The 21,253-nt window shown below is 36.2% G+C and overlaps 1 protein-coding gene across 2 annotated transcripts in view; it reads left to right on the top strand.

Annotated features, from left to right (window-relative positions):
- The first annotated feature begins 278 nt into the window (after nucleotides 1–278).
- LOC139151999 (putative leucine-rich repeat-containing protein DDB_G0290503) overlaps nucleotides 279–21,253 on the top strand; it is a 40,196-nt gene continuing 19,221 nt past the window's right edge. The window contains exons 1-7 of one of the 2 annotated variants that reach the window (XM_070725077.1): nucleotides 279–426; nucleotides 9,431–9,483; nucleotides 14,571–14,600; nucleotides 17,043–17,449; nucleotides 19,025–19,072; nucleotides 19,557–19,610; nucleotides 20,145–20,189. In XM_070725077.1, the coding sequence (XP_070581178.1) occupies nucleotides 17,107–17,449; nucleotides 19,025–19,072; nucleotides 19,557–19,610; nucleotides 20,145–20,189 (490 nt within the window). In that variant the 5' untranslated portion in view covers nucleotides 279–426; nucleotides 9,431–9,483; nucleotides 14,571–14,600; nucleotides 17,043–17,106. Of the gene's footprint in view, nucleotides 427–3,591; nucleotides 3,759–9,430; nucleotides 9,484–14,570; nucleotides 14,601–17,042; nucleotides 17,450–19,024; nucleotides 19,073–19,556; nucleotides 19,611–20,144; nucleotides 20,190–21,253 lie in introns of those variants that run through there. The other variant, XM_070725076.1, reaches the window with a different exon arrangement.

The following is a 21,253-nucleotide window of genomic DNA, read 5'->3' as shown; positions in this document are numbered from 1 at the left end:
TTAAACTTGATGATAAACACTGATGCCATGACTTAGCATTTAATTTTCTAGAAAGTTTCTCCTATGTTTTGTAGCCTGGCACTTTCAATTGCCATTTTAGCAACTCCCCTCGCAACAGCATTTTGTCCGCCTCCTTGATTCCTCCGCCGCCCTCTCCCCTTGGAAAAAATGATGGCTCCCTAAAAACATGCGATGCTTGAAGAGAAAGCCCTTCTGAAAAATGTTCATAAAACGAAAGATTTACAGTTTTTTTCTTGGGGGCGCACTATGTATCGGTCATAGTGCCGCTTGCTGCTCAGTGCACAACCTACCCGGTCGTGCTGAGTACGGGATTATCAGGCTAAATGTCATTCAAAACGATTCCTCATACTTCGCATTTTGATGACATATGTTTTGATCATTTTCGTCAAGGAGAAGTACAAGGCGGTAAGTACGAATTGTGCATGTATATTTACCAACGAGCAAAATGTTCACTTCAACTCCATATGGGCGAGCCGTTATTTTTCTCCAGTTCTTCAAATGTACGAGTTTACACACTGTTTACAACTGAATATGTACGCAACGGTATGTCGACAATTCTCATGTTGAAGGCCTAAAATTTTTGGCATTTCGAGGAATAGCTCAGTTTATTTGAGAGAAAGTGTCTATATATAAATATGTATTCTTTGTTTGCCCAGTCGTTCGTTTCAAATCTCCCCCGGCCCCATAAAAAATGCAAGAGCAACCATGGCAAAGCGGTAGAGTTCAGGGACTATCCCAGCCGACTTCAATTTTAGAGGGCACAGGATGTTGAAATACGATACTGTGAACGCCGTTTTCCGTTTCGTCCATAATCCTGCAGAACGTGAGCTTCGATGGACTGAGTACAATTGATGTATTGAGTTAGATTTTTTTTGTAAATTTCTCAGACCGTTTTCTTCCGGACGTATCAAGATGGAACAATATATTTCCCGATCTTATTGCGAGTGAAATAATTCATTGAACTTATGTGCTCCCAGTTTGTCAAGTTCAACGTAACATTACGTAAACACGCTTGTGATCTTGCGAACATCTGCAACCTGATTGTGGATTCCACTATACAATCAGATTTCATTGGGTTGTCAAAAAATTAAAGTTTATTGTGATGTAGTTATAGCGAATCCTTTGTCATGAAGCAAATTTGAATATAGAAGCTATAGTATCTGTCATTATATATGCGTTACAAATTATAGTAATGCGGTCAGCTTCAGTGAGTGAGATGCCTTTTGATGCCTTATAATATATCGTAGTTTTTGTTGGGAATGTTATAACTTTCGAAATTTTACAGTAAGGAATGAGTAACCGCCTTGAATTACAAGGATACAGTATTTAACAAACTTACCAGGTAAGTTTGTTAAATACTGTATCCTTATACCAACTTACTGCAGAGAGAAGTATACAATGTTTAGTTCCAGAACTTTGAAGGCAGCATTTTACACTCAGATAGCAATGCCATAAACAGCTGCACACAATTTATTCTGCAGTACGGTCTTACAAAAATGTTAATCCTTTACAGAAGCAGACGTTTTAAATAGGAATATGATTATTAATTGTGTAGAATTAAGTCAATAAAAATTAATAATGTCATCGTTATTTGTCATTTCTCAAAAGTTTATAACATATGCAATGAAAATGAATTATTCTTCATCACTGCCAAAGCTGTAGTTGATCATTTAGTTTTCACCCAGACACAAATCCACAGAGTGGAAAACACATCTTGCCTGGCACTGTGAGTACATCTGAGCATTAGATATTTGGGGTTCATGGTCGGAATGATGATCAGTCATACTTTCCTCATTCAAGATGTGTATAATGTTTTTTTTTTGTTAATTTTGCAAACTGTATATTTCGGAATGCATTTCAAGATTTTCTTTTCAAAAAGGAAAAGCAGCAGAGTCATGAAATTTAACAATAACAGTTTCCACTCTACATTTTTCTTTTCAATTTTTGACAACTCTTGCAAGTTCTTAGAGGTACATCACACGAAGTCAGCCGGTCTTCCATCAGCATGTGCTTGTTCAATCATGTGTACGCAAATTTTATTTATTAATCATTAAATTAAAATGTTATTTTATTAACTTTTGCCTGAATTCAAATAGATAGATGTAATTTTTGGGAAAAAAAAATCTGCCAATACCAGAAGTGTGATTCTAAAAAGTGGTAAGTACAGAAACTGCTAAAGAGCTACTTAATTATTCACTAAAGTTCTTAAACCATTCATCATTTCGGTGGTGAGACACAAGAGTAAAAGTCGGCAACTTTCATTGTTGTCAGCAATTCTTAAAAATATCAAAACGTAGAATGATAAAATATTTAAATGTTAATTTCTCTAAACCCTTGACAGTGTTTCATGGATGTTGATGGTAGGGGCTGACACCAAATGTACTGGTATTTAAAAGTGTAAAAAAAATTAGTTGTTTCTGGTTCTCCACCCTCTTCGTTGTACACTTGCACATCAGGTTTCTTTTTCAGCTAGGTCTATGATGTTTTTTACAAATCCACACCAAAGTGTTCCCACAAAAATAGTAACAAGCAACCTACATGATTCACAAAAGTTAATATATTATGTGTGGAGCTTCCTTCACGTCATACCAATAAAATATCAAAAAAGAAATGACAGTGAGGTGTCTTGTAGTCCATGAATAAAAACAATTACTGTAACGATAAGTTGAACTGAAGTGATATGAGAGGAAAACAACAAAAATGGGAAATATGGCAAGTGACCTTAGATGGCTGCTGCAGTGGATGCCTGTTTTAAAATACGCCATGGAAACTAGTGGTCAATCAAAAGTGCCTATCGTAACTGCAATTAACCAATATTCGATTTATTGGGGAGTGTATATAGAAAGTGCTTGTACAGTTTACGCATAGACCCGAAAAAAAAATTCAGGGCCGATGGTTTATGTTATACCATGGACGTTATTACTGTGAGTCCATCGTTATACCAACCTCACCGGTGCGGTGCTAGGACGCTGATCGATTCACACCTACCTAACCTACCTTCTGGTTAGGTTGTCTAGGAGATAAATCCCTTGATCCTTGTCAAAGATAAAACTTGGAGGGTTATAATAAGTGGGGATCGTGATAAATATATAAATAAAGTAATAATAAATAAACAAGTGAAAAACGGAGAGCCGAAAAGGGTGACAGGGAAACAATAAGGTGGGCGTTGCCCCTAATTTTTAGTAGGTATGTTATTGTTGTTGTCTGTGGTTTCGGGCCATCCCGATTCGACGCGCGCGCTCCTGCAGCCTGAGCTAGCCCCGTACCGTACACCATGTTACTCTGTGACTATTTGGTGACAATGCTCGTGCCGCGCTATTTCAGACCGATTTTATGCCCCGATCTCTGTGACTTGAGTCAGTCTTTTATCTCGCTTCCACCTCCACGCTTCTACTAGCTACTGTCTGTACCGCTACAGTATGCGGCTACAGTATATCATGTATTTGAATTGTGTGGAGATTAGAATCATCTGGCGGACCTCGTTGTCTGATTGGCCAGACTGACATTAATATGCACGATGTATCCCATGGTGCTTAGCGTCACCCGCCTCATATCATTATTGTCGGCCATTGCAACTGATACAGCTAGGATTATTGCATCGGACGACTGTAATGTAGAAACTACATCAGTTATATTTTCTGAAGGAGTGTATCGTTTGTGATATCTAAGAAAATGAGGCGTAGTCGAAGAATCTCGAGTTCTAATAACCCGCAAGATAGGAATGGCCCCAATGACAGGTATATTACAAGTTTGTTCATTGCAGAGTGCGATCGTACTGTACACTACACTACATTGACTTTCCCCATGTGTTGTAAGCCGATGTGCTTATGATAGCTGGTTTTGATCGTCACATTTTATGTATTTTGTCTGTACACTTTCAAATCGCAATCGGGAAGGCCGGTATCTTCGTTGGAATGGCATCATTCGAGGCAATCTTTGATGCGTTGATCAGTTACCTTTTAGTTCCGTTAATCAAAGAACAAGTTATGTGTTGATTTGTTGTTATTGTTTTTCGAGTTGGGCAGATGGCTGGTTTTGTCCGCTATTGTATTCATGTCCTGCGTGTAGCTGTCAAATATGATAAACCTCTGTGCGGTTACGTGAGATGTCTTCCTCAACAAAACGGAAAAGGCCGACAGAAATTAGTTACTTCACAGATTGCAACATAGGCATGAATTTGATTGTGAACGAAATTAAGTTTCGGTGACATAATCGTTGCTCTTTGTTCAAAACCGTTGTGAATCTAAAAAGTAGTGTTGAAGTTTGAGTTTTGTTTGCCAAGCTGAACGAGATTAATCAATGACATGTTGTTTATTTTCTTTCGAGTTCAAACGTAATTAAGAAATTTTGGTGCTTTGGATACCCAGTTATGTATGGATACGGTAGTTTGTACAAGGTTAGTCAAACAGTCACCATGTTATCTTCACTGTGTTTATTTGACATAGTGTGGGAGCAAGTCATGCCGTGAGATTTTTATTATAGTGATATTTGCTTCTCACTTTTGTTTGTAATTGAATTAACAAAGTGGTGTTACATTCTCATGTACTGAATTACACCAACTTATTGACCAAGTAATCGAAAATCATGAGTAAACTAAGCTTGCCCATCAGGCATTGAATATAGTGGGTAACATTTGGTCCCTGAACTTACATTTTGGGTCAGGGTATCGACATACACCATCGTAAACTGCTTGTGCTGAGGCCCTGCAGGGGTATCTCACATGGATATGTTACTGGGACTGATATCTGAAGAGTTGAGGAGTTCAACTGTTAGAGGTGATGTGCCCTGATGAGAGGTGATGCTATGTTCATAAATTGTGTCACTTTTTGAGATAAAGAAAAAAGTGAGTGAGAGGATCAGTGACAGCATTAACATATGTCATGGTACGTGAGGGATATTCTCCAAAGGCAGAAGACAAATGAAATATAAGATGTCACACAGTTCATTCGGAAAGTTGATGGAAACAATGTGAAATACAGCAGCTTGTTACTATGAAATGAGTTGATGATTCAAGATTTTTTTCAATAGCATTTCATCATGCATTACTCTATGATTAAGCAATCATTTTTTTAAAATTAAATTTGTTTCATGCAAATAACAGTTAGTACATTTGTGTTCTCTAGCAATTGTTCACTGCTTAGAATAGACAGTCCTATGTGTAGATTTGCTCTTTCTAAATGATGGCCTTCTGATATCTACCGTAGTGCTAATAAATTTTAGAATTTTTAAAAAAAGTTCTTGGTAATTTTAGTCCAGGAAGATTTGTAGTGGAATTAAAAAGTACAATTGAGCTTGTGTTGTTTTAGATCTACATTGTCAAACTTTGTCTTAATGCTTAGTTTGCATTAGATGCATGGTTTTTGCTAGGGAAACAACTGGCTGTTTTATCCTTGGAAAGCAAAATACCACAAACACCTTTGAATTAGGAAGTATGTATATGCTTTGAGGAAGATTATACCCATTCACTGTATTTCCGTCAGCATGTGACATTTGTAAGCTACTACCCAAATTTAATTAACCAAGCTGTGTTACCATTGATTGTTATGACTTACAAATTAAATACTAAATAATGCAAATATTTACAAAAATTACGATCAATAGTATGAAATAGATACATCAGGAATTAAGGCGTAGATGATGTAGGCAAAGAGATCGTTACATCCAGTATCTGTGTAGTTTAGTTAGGAAGAAAAGTTGGTCATGTGAGTGGGCATTCAATGTCTTTGTCTATACTCAGTTCATACATCATGGAATGATAGACATTGCTATGTCCATTCAAAGCAGTATTCATACAGTTTAAACAAGATGAGCTTGCATGTTCAGCAAATTGTATAATAACCAACTTTTAATAATGTGGTTTGTTTCAGAAAATGTATTCATGCAAACACTTCTTATAAGATGTGTCCTTTGCATTGTAGCAGTGAGATGTAACTTTCATGAATATAATACAATTGTTTGAATCTTCTCAATAATATTAAATGCCAAATGAAATGCTGTTTAAATGTCCCCATTTGTAGGTTAATATTATCACAATTTTGCATATTTGTTTTATTAACACAATAGCAATAGCTTTTATAAAATTAATAAATTAATGATTTTTTGTTTGCTTTGGGTAAAGTTTGTTGAGCACATCTACTTGAATTATTTACAATATGATGATCATCTGATGTAATGTTGTGGTACTCCTCTATTTTACAGCATTTCAAGGGTCCTCTTGAGAGGATTGTGTAACAATTGATTTTTATCAGTGCTTCATCATTTTACAATTTTAAGCATCGTTCAGAGCACAGATCTTAATTATCAAGTTTGTACCTAGTTGGCAGCCAAGACAAACTGTCAGTTAACTTAACAATGCTATATACAACAGTCTGAGCTACGACAGAAACTATCCTTTGAAGTGGTGCTGTCATTTGGCGGTCATAGATTATCTCAAGACTATAGTAAATGTCTTTTTAGTCTTTCATTCTTTTTTGCGTCATTTATTGTCCATAGTGTTCTAAAAATAGATGTTTCTAGTCCAATCATAACTCATGGTATCAAAGTATTACTAGTTTAGGCACAGACAAGGCCTTGTCTGTGGTTTATGAGATGACCTTCAGTCACCTTGTCATTAGTTCACTGGAAATTACCATGCATAGCAACAGGGCCTATGGGTAAATATTTCTAAAATCTGCAAAGTCTCTCTTTTGCTGTGATCTTTACTCAAAAAGTTTGTGAGATTTGTAAAGTTTGATGCTTCTTTTCTCAGAGGGTAATGGTTACCTGAGATGTAGTTTTATGTGACAATTGTGCACGTCATTTAAGAGTACCTATAAAATGTAGAAAATTGGAAGATGTTGATGAATTTTCCAAACTTGGTGCTTGATAGACTAGCTAACATTCATATGATTTACATGTAGTGCCGTAGTCAGTCTGACAGTGGGTGACTTGGATCGTGAGCATTGCTGTATTTACTTTCCATAAAACTGGTATGGTCAGTTAACATTCTCTTAGGAATGAATAGACGCCAAACATTCAGTCCTGGTACATAATCAAAACAAATCAATATTTGTGAAAGACTTTGGTAGACGAACCATTCACAAACAAAGGGAGAAATAAATTCCTCCACGACAGAGAATATTTATGTGGGTTGTATGTATTTATGTGGATTCTTCAGTCCTGATATAACCTCATACTTCTTATTTTATTTCACATGTCTGAAGACACTGCATGTATAACGAATGTACATGAACATACCAAACACCTGTTACTGTACTTTGTTCACTGTTGCACTCACCTGGAACGAATGATTTACAGTGCATTTTGTTAGAGCTATAGTAAGCATGATATCAAAAGACTTTGTGCCTGCTGGAAAAGCCAATGTTACAGCCATTATAAATGATGTCATTAAAAGAGGTAACATCTTGTTATTACAAGTGATCAGACATCAATTAATGGAGTAGGTTACATCCAGGATATTGCCAGCTTTTATTGTTTTATCAATAGATTAAAAGCAAGAATATTTTATGCCTTGACAGTAGTAGTTGTAACATTTTGCTCATTGGACTGGTTGGCCTATCACTTTCCATCTTCTGTTCCTATTGTTTTTCTTTGCTTTCCAGCGTTGTTTTTACCAATCACTTTGTTTAATCTTTGTGAACAGACTTCAAAGGTGTCACGATGAAGTTGAAAAGTGCAAGCTTCATAAGCTGCTCTTTGAAAAACGGGGTCATCACAGCACTTTTGGAGACCTATTCCAGATTTGAAAGGAATTGATGGGATGTTTTATTGAGAGTCAGTGGTGCGTGAACTCTCACAATAGAAAGCCGGTACTGAACATAAACTATGAAATCAACTGCAAGGCACATACCTTCATTTTCTTCAACCATTTAGACACACCCTGTAAAGCTATTAATGATGTACAGTAGTAGTTAGAATGAGATGTACATCATCCAATACTGAAATACACTCTTACCAACTACAAGAGTTAAAGGTAGGGGAATCGATCCAAAGGACCGAGTTTGTTCTAGTCTGTAAGAGGGTTATGAAGGTGTCATAGGCTTTTGTTTTCCATTGAAATTGTAATTCAGTAAGTAAATTTCCTTGCGAGACAATCTGACGTCTGAACCATGCCTTTAAGTGGTCTGTATGTGTATCAATAGTATTTCCTGCAATACTATCAACTGGAAAGATACACTTTTATTGGTATCCACACATGTAAATTTACCAAGCAGAAGGTGAGATGAAGATGCAGGTACAATTTCTAAATCTAAGTACTGTAGTGTTAGTTTCATGTCTTTTATGGGTGCATAGTATCAATTTTCAGTAGTTTGGTTACTGACCTGCTGTAACATCTGCATTACACGTTAAAAGACACTGAATAATTATGGAATTAGTTCATCTTGTGATCTGGTTATGTTAGTCAGCGATCGCATTGCCAGAGTTATGTCATTTCCAGAGTTATGTCATCATGTTCCACTATTGTTTGAGTCAATCCCTTGAGACAAAAGCTCCAATATTTTGGACAACAAATGTGTTACTAGACTTCCTAATCACATACATAACATTACTCAACCTTGGCAAAAATTGAAAAATACAGCTCATCAGTAAACTGTAAGGTCAAATAGAAATTCTGCTGTAAATTTTCAAAAAAAGTTGGACTGTGGCAAGGTTTACATGTAATTAAGTTTAAATGTCACATTTAGGGACTGTATTTCCATAAAAGTTCATGATGAACTTCTTTTAAGAAATTGATTGACAATTATTTTGTAGGTTCTGAAATTGTACTTTAAGTTATCCTTGCAAGTTATGGGGTCCAAGTACAGTTCTAATGGACTTTGGTCGTACCACTCAAAAGCTTTTTTTATCCTGCACTACAACATTGTTCAATAAAACCTCGTATCTAGGTGATGTAATGTCATAACTTCAATTGCATTTTGCTGAGTTTATGGTTTTGCGCATTTGATAATCGCTCAATATCTGATTTTCACTTTCAAACACTCTGACTGACACTAAATGAAAGAGTGGCATAGAAGTTTCCATGCAGAATAAGCCAGACAGTATAACTTCAAACAGGTGTGTCTTTACATAATTGTGTCCATCAAGGAGCATTCCATTGTTGAAGTGTATGTGATAAGGAGTGTACATTGTTCACTACCTGCATAGGTTTGTACAGTTTGTGTTCTGCATCAGGGCACAGGGTTTCCAGAACTTTTCCTGAGAGCTCTCTTGTTGCTGTGCTGGTGAGGAGAAGTTTTCTTTACACTTTAAGTTTATTCATGAAATAACACTAGACTAGTAAATGATAAACTAAGATAACCTTGGATGGTACAGGTTTGTGTCAGGTAAGTAATGCATCAGGCAACTTGCAGCTGATGATATGTTAAATTAAATACTCTTATTCATATACTGTCATTCTTATTGTTTTCAGGCCATTGTTGCAGTTTAGAATCCAAAGGAAGTGGAGCATTGGTTATCAACCAGGTAAGGACAAGGCAACTTGTTGTTGAGGATATTGTCTCTGTAGACGAGATAGTTGCACTGAAAGGTGCATATGAACTGTATTTGAAGTCAATAGTTTCTTCTGATTTTGTCAGTGTCAAACTTGCCAAGTCAAATTAAAAAAAACAAAAAAATGGTTATCCACTTGATGTCATGTGATCATGGCATTTTCAATATTTTGTCGATATTACTAATCATACTCATGAATATGTTTATATTGCAAGACATTCCCCCTAGATACTTCAGTTTGTTCAGGCTTGAAAAGTTACAGGGGCACTGCAACGTTCAGCCATGATCAAGCACCATAACACACACCTGTCCACACAACGCCCGCATGAATCCCTGTGATAGTGACTGTTGTATTTCTTTCAATACTACATGAGCTGTCAAGGGTACAAATCAATACCTCAACTCAAAAAAATTAGCTGGGTGGGTACAAGCTATATATTTATATTGCAAGACATTCCTCCCCACCCATATTTCTGTTTTGTCCCAGTTTGTTTGTTTATCAAATACAAATTTGATAAACTTTAAATAACAGGTAAAAGTTCAACTCGTTCAGAAACTTTTGCTTTTGTTCATCTTTATAATTAGGACCTTTGAAAAATTACAGTTCAAGATAACTCATTGACCCCATTGTCTAGTTTGTTGAGTCAGAAATCTTTTGACCGACCAGACAGGTCAAAGTCTGTAGTCTTTTCAAGTTGAAAGATCAATAGAAGATACCGGTATATATTTTATTTGATATCAAGGGGGATTAAAGTGATTAAATAGATCAATTTTAAATCTATTACTTTTCCATTTCATTACATATTTGTTGTACACATGTACAGGCTACTGTACTGTGTGTTGGTTGAGTATTACAGTACATTTACCAATGATTTGACGATGAGATACAGCTGGATATTGATACACTACCTAATTAGGTTTGTCAGTTTGCTCTAGAATTTACCCTTTAGTGGTCAACTTTACAACTTTGCGCCAACATCAGACAGACTAAAACAGCAGGTGACGCAGCAAGATGTCTGTAAACTAATTTACTATGTAGTATGTTTATATCTTTACAGCAGCTATCAGTTTCAATGGTGACACACACAGAGACTGGTTGCCAAGTTTTACAAGCAGTTCAAATTCATGGAGAGGTGGTAAAAGAACAAGGTTACTGCAAATTTAGACTCAGAGGACAGTGTTCTTTGTAGTTGAATATCAATAAAGTTCATGACTTCAAACAAAATCTAAAACTAACAACACAAATCGATCTGAAAGAATCAGAACGTTTGAGTAGCGATAGCAATGTCTGGAAGTCAGGGCTTTGAGTCAGCAACCAGTCTCTGTGTGTGTCACCATTGAAACTGATAGCTGCTGTAAAGATATAAACATACTAAATAGTAAATTAGTTTACAGACATCTTGCTGCGTCACCTGCTGTTTAGTCTGTCTGATGTTGGCGCAAAGTTGTAAAAGTTGACCACTAAAAGGGTAAATTCAAGAGCAAACTGACAAACCTAATTAGGTAGTGTATCAATATCCAGCTGTATCTCATCGTCAAAATCATTGGTAAATGTACTGTAAACCTCCACACAGTTGACAGTACTTCAACACAGTATGACAGTTGCTAGTATTTGAATATACGTGTCTGAGAACAATGACAGAAAAAAGACAGGACAGGACTATGCTTTTGTTTAGACAGACAAGTCATATGTGTTTTATAACTTTCTGTATTGAACATGCTTCGTATGAAATTTGACCATGAAGTCATTAGTAGACCATGAGCTACGATATCTTGTCATTCAAAGTTAGAAAGCAAATGCTTAATTTTTTAATTCAAACATGCACAATATATATCATAATTGTATCAGGTCTATCGGTACATGAATATTGGTATTGTGTACATGCACATACATACATTGACATATAAAAATCAGATAAGCAATTACCACAATGTACTCAGTACACATATACAATACCATTGTATGTGGTAGGGTCCTGCCTTTTGTCTCAGTTTAGAACTATTAAAATTTGAAGGCCTTATAACTTTCATCCTGAAAGGATAAACTACACCCATTGCTGTATAGAGATAAGTGTTAAGTGAAACAAAAAGGTTATATTTGTGATTTGTAGACTAAAAGGGACATCCCAGTAGTACATTGTTTAGCTGAATATATATTTGTATAGTTGTCGAACAGTCACCTGTCTATATTAATAACACATGTCGGTTGTACATAAATAGTAGGATATTTTTCTGGACTAATCATAGCTATAGTGTGAACATTTGTGTCATGCTGTCTAGAACAGCAGGAAAAATACCAAACAGAAGTAGTGACAGTAAACCTAGCCTGTCTAGCTACACAGTGTCATAGCCTGGAAAATTAGAAGTAACAGCTTTGTACACAATGAAAGTGCAAGTTATACTGAAAGCGTGGTTTATACAAGATATTTTTACATCACTGTATTATGAATTAATCTCCATACCCACATTGTAATCAAAGGTGACATACCACTAATATGTAGAAGACTAAAATCACCTGCACAGTTACAGGATGTCCCTGCTCTTTTGTTTTACAGTATTCCATGTTATAGCCTGACCACAAAACTGGCCTTTTAGATAATGCACTGTAAGTCATTGTGATGTTATTGCGTTAACTGGAGTAACCCATTGTTTGCTTTGTTAGGGTCGGTGTCCTCATCTCTAATTCAAATATTTGAGCTTGTCTGGGTAGTCTGGTACTATAGGTTATTGTGAAAATGTTGGTAGAGCATCACCCAGATGTTTGTCTATAATTAGACTGCCAATACAATTATTTGATATTCAATACATGTACAAAATCAAAATTGGGTTATTAGAACTGACTTATGCCATACATGTATCTATTTAGTGCTGTTCATACTGTTTATGACATTTATACGACAGACCAGCAGCATCTCAGAAAGCCGAAATATTGTTCACTGTCAGTTTGTTGTTGAATAAAAGGATGAATATTAATCACTCTGTTTTAACAAGTTGCATTTTGAAGAACACATGTTTCTCTGTCAATGACGAACGGGAAACTAAAAATAGTATGTGTTCAGTATTTCAAAAATAAGCATCCATATTCAGCTTGTTGGTGGGCATCACATGAATTGCTTATCAAATCAAGTGAAACTTGTGTGAACTTGAAGACTTCATTGAACATTTAGCTAGTGTTCATTGAAATTCAAGCCAGCCATTGTTTACATGCACCGTAACATGTCCAGAGAAAAGAGATTACATTTACTAGTCAACAAATAGAACACTGACCATAGTTTAATCAGATTGTATCAATTTACAGTACATTTACCAATGATTTTGACGATGAGATACAGCTGGATATTGATACACTACCTAATTAGGTTTGTCAGTTTGCTCTTGAATTTACCCTTTTAGTGGTCAACTTTTACAACTTTGCGCCAACATCAGACAGACTAAAACAGCAGGTGACGCAGCAAGATGTCTGTAAACTAATTTACTATTTAGTATGTTTATATCTTTACAGCAGCTATCAGTTTCAATGGTGACACACACAGAGACTGGTTGCTGACTCAAAGCCCTGACTTCCAGACATTGCTATCGCTACTCAAACGTTCTGATTCTTTCAGATCGATTTGTCTTGTTAGTTTTAGATTTTGTTGAAGTCATGAATTTATTGATATTCAACTACAAAGAACACTGTCCTCTGAGTCTAAATTTGCAGTAACCTTGTTCTTTTACCACCTCTCCATGAATTTGAACTGCTTGTAAAACTTGGCAACCAGTCTCTGTGTGTGTCACCATTGAAACTGATAGCTGCTGTAAAGATATAAACATACTACATAGTAAATTAGTTTACAGACATCTTGCTGCGTCACCTGCTGTTTTAGTCTGTCTGATGTTGGCGCAAAGTTATAAAAGTTGACCACTAAAAGGGTAAATTCTAGAGCAAACTGACAAACCTAATTAGGTAGTGTATCAATATCCAGCTGTATCTCATCGTCAAAATCATTGGTAAATGTACTGTAAATATTTTATCATTCATCGTTGGTGGTTTTGTCAAATGCTGACAATGCACCTTTTTAGTACTCTATACAAAATGATGCTTAACTTGTGAAACCTAACTTATAATAGTGAAGATATTTCCACCTATATTAAAACACCTGTTTGTCAGTTGTAAGATAATTTCATGAAGGTGAAGATATGTTTTTGCAGGAAAGTCTACATGTTACAATCAGAGGGAAATGAGTCAGTTGGATCAGGGTGTTGCTTTCAACTGACTCTGTTGGTTTCCATTGTCCATCAATAATGCAGCAATATATTATCATACTGGCTTATCAGTGACATGCATTTGGTATATCAGTAATGTTTATGCAGTTTTGATCGTACTGATATGAATACAAAGAACAATGGTACTATCATTTTTCTGGCCATAAAAGCATGGTCTCTGTACTGGATGTAGAATGCACACATACAATTGTGTTCATTCATATCATTGACCCCAACTATGATCACTTTCCCATGGAAATCTAGGTCACATCATTGATATGCATATATGACACTGATCTCTTGCATGTAGGATTTCTGACATCTTTAAAATTGTATAATACACATGATAAAACATGTTCTTCAAGTGTTAAATTATTTGATCTATAACAATATTTTAGAATCTTAGAAGCCAGTTTCTATTTTTGAGTACATCCGACAAAAAATTACTCAAAGGAATCCTGTGGAAACCTCAAATCTGAATAGTATTGTTGATTTAAAAATATATGCAATTGAAAATGATTGATCAAATGGCACCCAATAGAATTTATATCTGTAAACTTTGTGAGTAAACTTCCCCAGGCATGTAACACGTGTTTTGCAAATTGAATTTCATGTTATTGAATATTATACAACACACTGTCCTTTTTGTGACTTACACGACAAGACAGGTGTCAACAACAGCAGACATGATAAATCTACTCAAGTTATTCCCTATGTGTTTGACAGCTATTAGCATGTCTCCCAGCCAGTCCAATCATATTTGCATCACACAGTGCGTAGGATAATTTACCATGTTGTGTTTTTCATTTCAACAGACAGAAGACAGACTACACATATTCAAAGAGGTGAGTGTTAAACTGATTGTTGATGCTGTGTGGTATTTCAAAATCCTCTCTCCATAAAGTGCAGGTAGAGTTAAACATATTGAACCTGATAATGCTGCCAGTCAAGCATAACCTTTTACCGTGTATCATTAATATGCTGCATCATGTATTTCCAATGTGTGAGACAAATTCAAAATGCATCATTATTAGCCTTTTAATGTGACTACTCCATTTATACAGATCTAGACAGTATGCCCTGTATTAGATGCCATGTTATTAGTCCCCACGGACACCGTCCGGGGGGACTTATAGGTTTGGTCATGTCCGTCCGTGCGTGCGTCTGTGCGTGCGTCCGTCCGTTCACGCAGATATCTCAGATACGCCTCAAGCGATTTCATTCAAACTTGGTACATAGATTACTTCATATGTCATACATATGCACGTCGATTTGTTTTTGATACGATCCAATATGGCCGCCAGGCGGCCATTTTATTACGATTTTTTCATGTACAGAGCCATTACTCGGGCATATCTAAACCGATTTATTCAAATTTGGTACAAGGACATTGACCTATGTCATACATATGCACGTCGATTTGTTTTGTGATATGATCCAATATGGCCGCCAGGCGGCCATTTTATTACGATTTTTTCATGTACAGAGCCATAACTCAGGCATATCTCAACTGATTTTATTCAAAGTTGGTACAAGGACATTGACCTATGTCATACATATGCACGTCGATTTGTTTTGTGATACGATCCAATATGGCCGCCAGGCGGCCATTTTATTACGATTTTTTCATGTACAGAGCCATAACTCAGGCATATCTCAACTGATTTTATTCAAAGTTGGTACAAGGACATTGACCTATGTAATACATATGCACGGTAATCTGTTTTGTGATATGATCCAATATGGCCGCCAGGCGGCCATTTTGTTATGATTTTTTCATGTACAGAGCCATAACTCAGACATGTTTCAACCGATTTATTCAAAGTTGGTACAAGGACATTGAACAATGTCATAGACATGGACGTCAATTTGGTTTGTGATACGATCCAATATGGCTGCCGTGTGGCCATTTTGTTATGATTTTTTCATGTACAGAGCCATAACTCGGGCATATCTCAACCGATTTTATTCAAAGTTGGTACAAGGACATTAACCTATGTCATACATATGTAAGTCAATTTGTTTCATGATATGATCCAATATGACTGCATGGCAGCCATTTTGTTACAATTTTTTCATGTCGTTAGCCAAAACTAGGGCACGTCTCAACCGATTTTATTCACCGATTTTATTCAAACTTAGCAAAAGGACATCAGACCAAATTCATGAAGAGGACTCTATCCTCTCTGAGGATTTGTAATCAAAGTACCCATTAACAAGTGGGGACTGTGTCATCTACGATGACTTGTTTTTTACATGTAAGACTTCTTAGTTCCTTGAATCAATTGAGGAATTTCCAGCAATGTCTGTGAGAACAACCCTGCACCAATACAAAAAATATGTAAAATTTTCATGAGTCAAAGAGAACACACTTGAGTCAGTCTCTAATTAAATTGGCTTAAACTCCAGAGGGCACACTACATCCAGGTTAGCTCATGGTTTATTACATATCAAAACCATTCTGCAACATCATTCTTGCTATAACAAACATTCAGTGTTTCATTACCAAGTAATAGTAGCAGAATTGTCCATGCAGCAAAATCTCAAGTATCTATTCTGAGTGAGCCTCTAAAATTGTAGGGAAAATAGATATAGCCAGTACATATTGACGTAGACTCAGAATGGCTGAAAAACCACTTTTTCAGGCCTGATGTCAATGCTGATCTTGCATATGCATTCTGTGTCTTATATAACCTGCAAATTGTACCCTACTAGTAATAAAGCCATGTGTACATACCAGCTTTATGAACATGTGAAATATTCAAGGACACTTTCTTGCGTGTTATTTCCATATTTAGTGATGTTTTGAAATAATTTCATGCATAATATGTTCACAAATATCCAGCAATATTTTTGACACTAAATGAAATATTTTTAACCGTCACCAAACGAGTGACGCCAGTGTTAGATAATCCATAACATTGTCCTATCCAACAGACAAAAGCTTTTAGTCAATATTATAAAATACATGTACCATATGTATTTCAGTTCTTCTCTTTCCCAATAGAGGGGTTACATAAAATGTTTCTGTACATCCTTTTATATTCAGCTGAGGTCATGTTTCAATTACAGGAAGTACCTGTGTCAAGACTAGATTACATTAGTTAGTCACCCCTCACATGGTGCATCACGGTCCCTCCACTGTGGGTACTTGTAATCTACAACAACAGGCTATTTCATATGCTCTGAATGACCAATAACAATTAGTTAATCTCAATACACATGCAGTTTTATAAATGTTTAAAAAAAATGTGTCCCTAATTTGAAATTTTATTTCTTTTTGACAGTGCTAGTTACTCTGAGTTGCTTAGTCAGTCGGAGGTATCCGACAGTAATTATCAAGTACCAAGCATGTCAAGACTTACATCTGGGACAGGTACCATGGTGTCACCAGCATCGTCTCAATCCAGAAGACAACGTGCAAGGAGAAATCACTCCACCACCTACTCTATGATCAAGGAACAGTCCACCGACTCAGGAGTCATGACAAGGTCAAGGTCAAGATTAAGGTCAAGTTCTTTTTTCAGCAATGAGGTCAATGCCCTGGATCATAGGCGTACTTCGACACCACTGAAAGACAGTACATTATCGCATCAGACAACATCAAATACTCTTCTTTCACTGCCACAGGATGATGCTATTGTTTCACCAGATCAAGAGACTCCACCTGTTTGTATGCTACAACATCTCTTTGGTAAATAATACAACTCCTTGTCTTTTAAGTTTGTTTGCACCTCTTTGAGGAATCTTTCAATCATTCTCTTTCAAAATAAGGAATAAAATTTGGGGGTCACCGTATAAATTTTGGTAATAGGAAACAAATAACTCAAGATTTACCGATATTTAAAATTCAAAATGGCTGCTATCCCTGTGTTAACTTTATGGAAGAAAATAAAATTTTTGATTTTCAAAAAACTAAGACATTGAAAAGTTTTCTTACACCAAGAGCTTTAAAATGAACCCCCAGAAGTGGTATATCAGAAAAGAATTGTAAAAGTTTGAGAGTCCGAATATTGTCCCAAAGGCGCATTCTACCTTAAGACAACTCTTGTCGGACATAAATGAAATTGTTTCTGGCATTGATGAGTAATTATTACGTTTGCCATCCTATATTAGCAGTTTCAGAAATTTTGCTGAGTAGCTTTATATAAAAGTTCAGATGTAGTTAAAAAAATTATCGAAAATGTCATATAGTTAGTCATCTCAGCAAAAATCAAGACACCTATATATCCTGCCCTGTACTTCAAATGTCTGAAAAGTTACTCATCAAGGCAAATACAATACCGGTATATTTCACAATTTTCCTCATCATCACAAATTATGAATGTTTTACAATGTGAAAATTCATGTCAATCTTACTTGTAGAAGTTACAGATCCAGTGATATGAATTTGACAACATCATAAGATACTGCATTGCAAGGCTTGAAGCATGTCAGAGTATAAGTTACAGTGTTCTCCCCAGGATTTTTAAAAAGAAGGCGAAGAGGTGGTGCGAAGCACCACAAGCGACCACGTAAGCGGTCGCGGGGGGAGGTCAGGAGGGGGGTGTCCCCCCTCCTGCTGTTGGAGCTTTTGAAAAACAGAGATTAAAATGGTGTTATTTGGTGGCACTTGGGGAGTATTTTTTTCAGATTTTTTTCGTATAAAAAACTCAAAGGAAAAGAAATCTGAGACAGTGTTCCACAACTTTTATTCCAGTTCACTGATTTCAATGAAGATTACATTTTTTGAAAATGAAAACATAGCGACAGACATACATTTATTCATCGATGTCAAAATTATCACCATAGCACTTACGTGTTCTCATCCTCCGGCCGAGCCTAACCTCCTATAAAAACTTCAGTGTGACTCAAGCTCCTTGGCATTTTTACTCAGCTGAGTCGGTTACCGAATGCATGGTACCTATGGAAGGACCGTGGCTAGTAACGATACGTTACGGCCTGAGCCATGCAAATATGGCTGCCATCGATGAGTTGCACATGGGCGTATGATCTCGGATGACATCACAAACTCGCGAGATTTGCAAGATCGATGAGAATTACGTTTGCAGCCTGCAGGATCGACGATCACGCTTGCATTTTCTTGTAAATCACTGTCAACATTTTTCCCGTACATTTTATTGTTTTATTTTTCAAAAAAATAAATCTTTTTCATTTCTGGCTAGGGGGCGCTCGGAATTTACAAGAGGGCGCCACGCCCCTGTTACCTTATTCAGGGAGAACACTGAGTTATCACTCGTAAAAAAGTAACTTTCTTATTCTCTCATAGATGGTCTAGACAAAGACGAAGATTCTGACTTTTCATCAGATATGCAAGGTATGTGTTAATAACATTTATCAAAGCAAAACAACTTTTTGCATTACTTCTGCTCTTCAAAAAATATTTGTAATATCAAAATGACAGAGTATGAATTGTACATTGTCAGACATCTTTCAAAAAGAAATAACCATGCATGTTTTCAAACATTCACGCAGAGAATGAATTTACTATTTTTAAATATCTTAAAGGCAGGCAAAGCAAATTACGCATTTCCAAACACCTTTCACTCAAGAATGTGGATTTCCAAATTATTACTCTTTGTGTTTTGCCAGTGGTTGAACATGAAGCAGTATGTGAGATTTAATATTTTGATAGGTCAAATTTTTTGCAGCACAGAGAACTAGGAATTCTAAATTTTCACTGTCATGTTAAATAACAAATACCTGCAGTTTTGAAACTAAAGATGTGTACACTGTTATTTTATGAGCCACGTTTGAAAGTTATGAATTTTTACTTAGCTCTCATTCATTCCTGCTTAAAGGTGAAAGGAGAAGACAGACTGTTATAGAGAATACGATGTATCAACGACACTCAGGTAAATATTAAGTTATTACATTGATAATGCTACTTTACTGAACGTTAAATTATGTTTACTTTTAAAGAAATTAATATCTTCAAGATGCCTACTTGTGATATACTGTGTCCTGTACTCATTCATGTTTGAGGCATACAGACAGAAACAGTCCCAAAACATTTCATTTCTCATGTCTTCGCTTGTCTTTGAACTAATATTGAACTCCAGCAGTGAACTTGTTGTTGCTGTTATTTGGAAGAACTTTACATTTCACAGGAAAGTATCGGTATACTTAATTGACGTAACAGTGAATACAAATATGAAAATGTCTCATAAATTACATGTAACAAGCAATAATTACAGTAGTTATTATTATTAATTATTTCATTGACTGTATGATTTCACTCCACTTATCATTCTGAAACTATGTAAAATATTACCCTTTACACATTTGCCGGCTGAGAAACAGTTGCATTTGAACAATCTTGATGGGTAAATTGTGATATTATCCCATAGAATTCCATTTGATTTACTTAATGCCTGTTTCTTTCAAAGGTCACGAGGAGAAAAGAAATCAGATAAACTATTATGAATATACTGGTATGTGGAATGTCATGTTTTTTTATTAATCAAATTCCTTTCAAGAAATATGAATGTTTCTACTTATGGTACCTTGTACTCGTAGTAACTTTCATTTGTAGCTTCACTGAATGTATGATCATACTTATGATGAAAATTGCATGCTCTCTTTGTGAAAGTGATTACATTAGATTGGTCCTGTAGTGACCTTTGGTGAATTCAAAACCCAGTGTCAAGGTGTGAAAACCAAGATACAAAGGGAGTTTATTAGTCCCCACGGACACCGTCCGGGGGGACTTATAGGTTTGGTCATGTCCGTGCGTGCGTGTGTCTGTGCGTGCGTCAGTGCGTGCATCCGTGCGTCCGTCCGTCCGTTCATGCAGACATCTCAGAAATGCCGAGAGCGATTTCATTCAAACTTGGTACAAGGATTACTTCATATGTCATACAGATGCACGTCAATTTGTTTTGTGATACGATCCAATATGGCTGCCAGGCGGCCATTTTATTACGATTTTTTCATGTACAGAGCCATAACTCGGGCATGTTTCAACCGATTTTATTCAAAGTTGGTACAAGGACATTGACCTATGTCATAGATATGCACGTCAATTTGTTTTGTTATACGATCCAATATGGCCGCCAGGCGGCCATTTTGTTACGATTTTTTCATGTACAGAGCCATAACTCAGGCATATCTCAACTGATTTTATTCAAACTTGGTACAAGGACATTGACCTATGTCATACATATGCACGTCAATTTGTTTTGTGATATGATCAAATATGGCCGCCAGGCGGCCATTTTATTACGATTTTTTCATGTACAGAGCCATTACTCACGCATGTTTCAACCGATTTTATTCAAAGTTGGTACAAGGACATTGACCAATGTCATGGCCTATGCACATCAATTTGTTTTATGATACGATCCAATATGGCCGCCGTGCGGCCATTTTGTTATGATTTTTTCATGTACAGAGCCATAACTCCAGCATATCTCAACCGATTTTATTCAAAGTTGCGTGCATCCGTGGCGTCCGCCTGGCAGCCATATTGGATCGTATCACAAAACAAATTGGCGTG

The sequence above is a fragment of the Ptychodera flava genome, chromosome 15, assembly GCF_041260155.1.
Source record: "Ptychodera flava strain L36383 chromosome 15, AS_Pfla_20210202, whole genome shotgun sequence".
Classification (NCBI taxonomy): domain Eukaryota; kingdom Metazoa; phylum Hemichordata; class Enteropneusta; family Ptychoderidae; genus Ptychodera; species Ptychodera flava.
The sequence above is the reverse complement of the archived record's forward strand: the minus strand, read 5'-3'. Positions and strand labels throughout refer to the sequence as shown.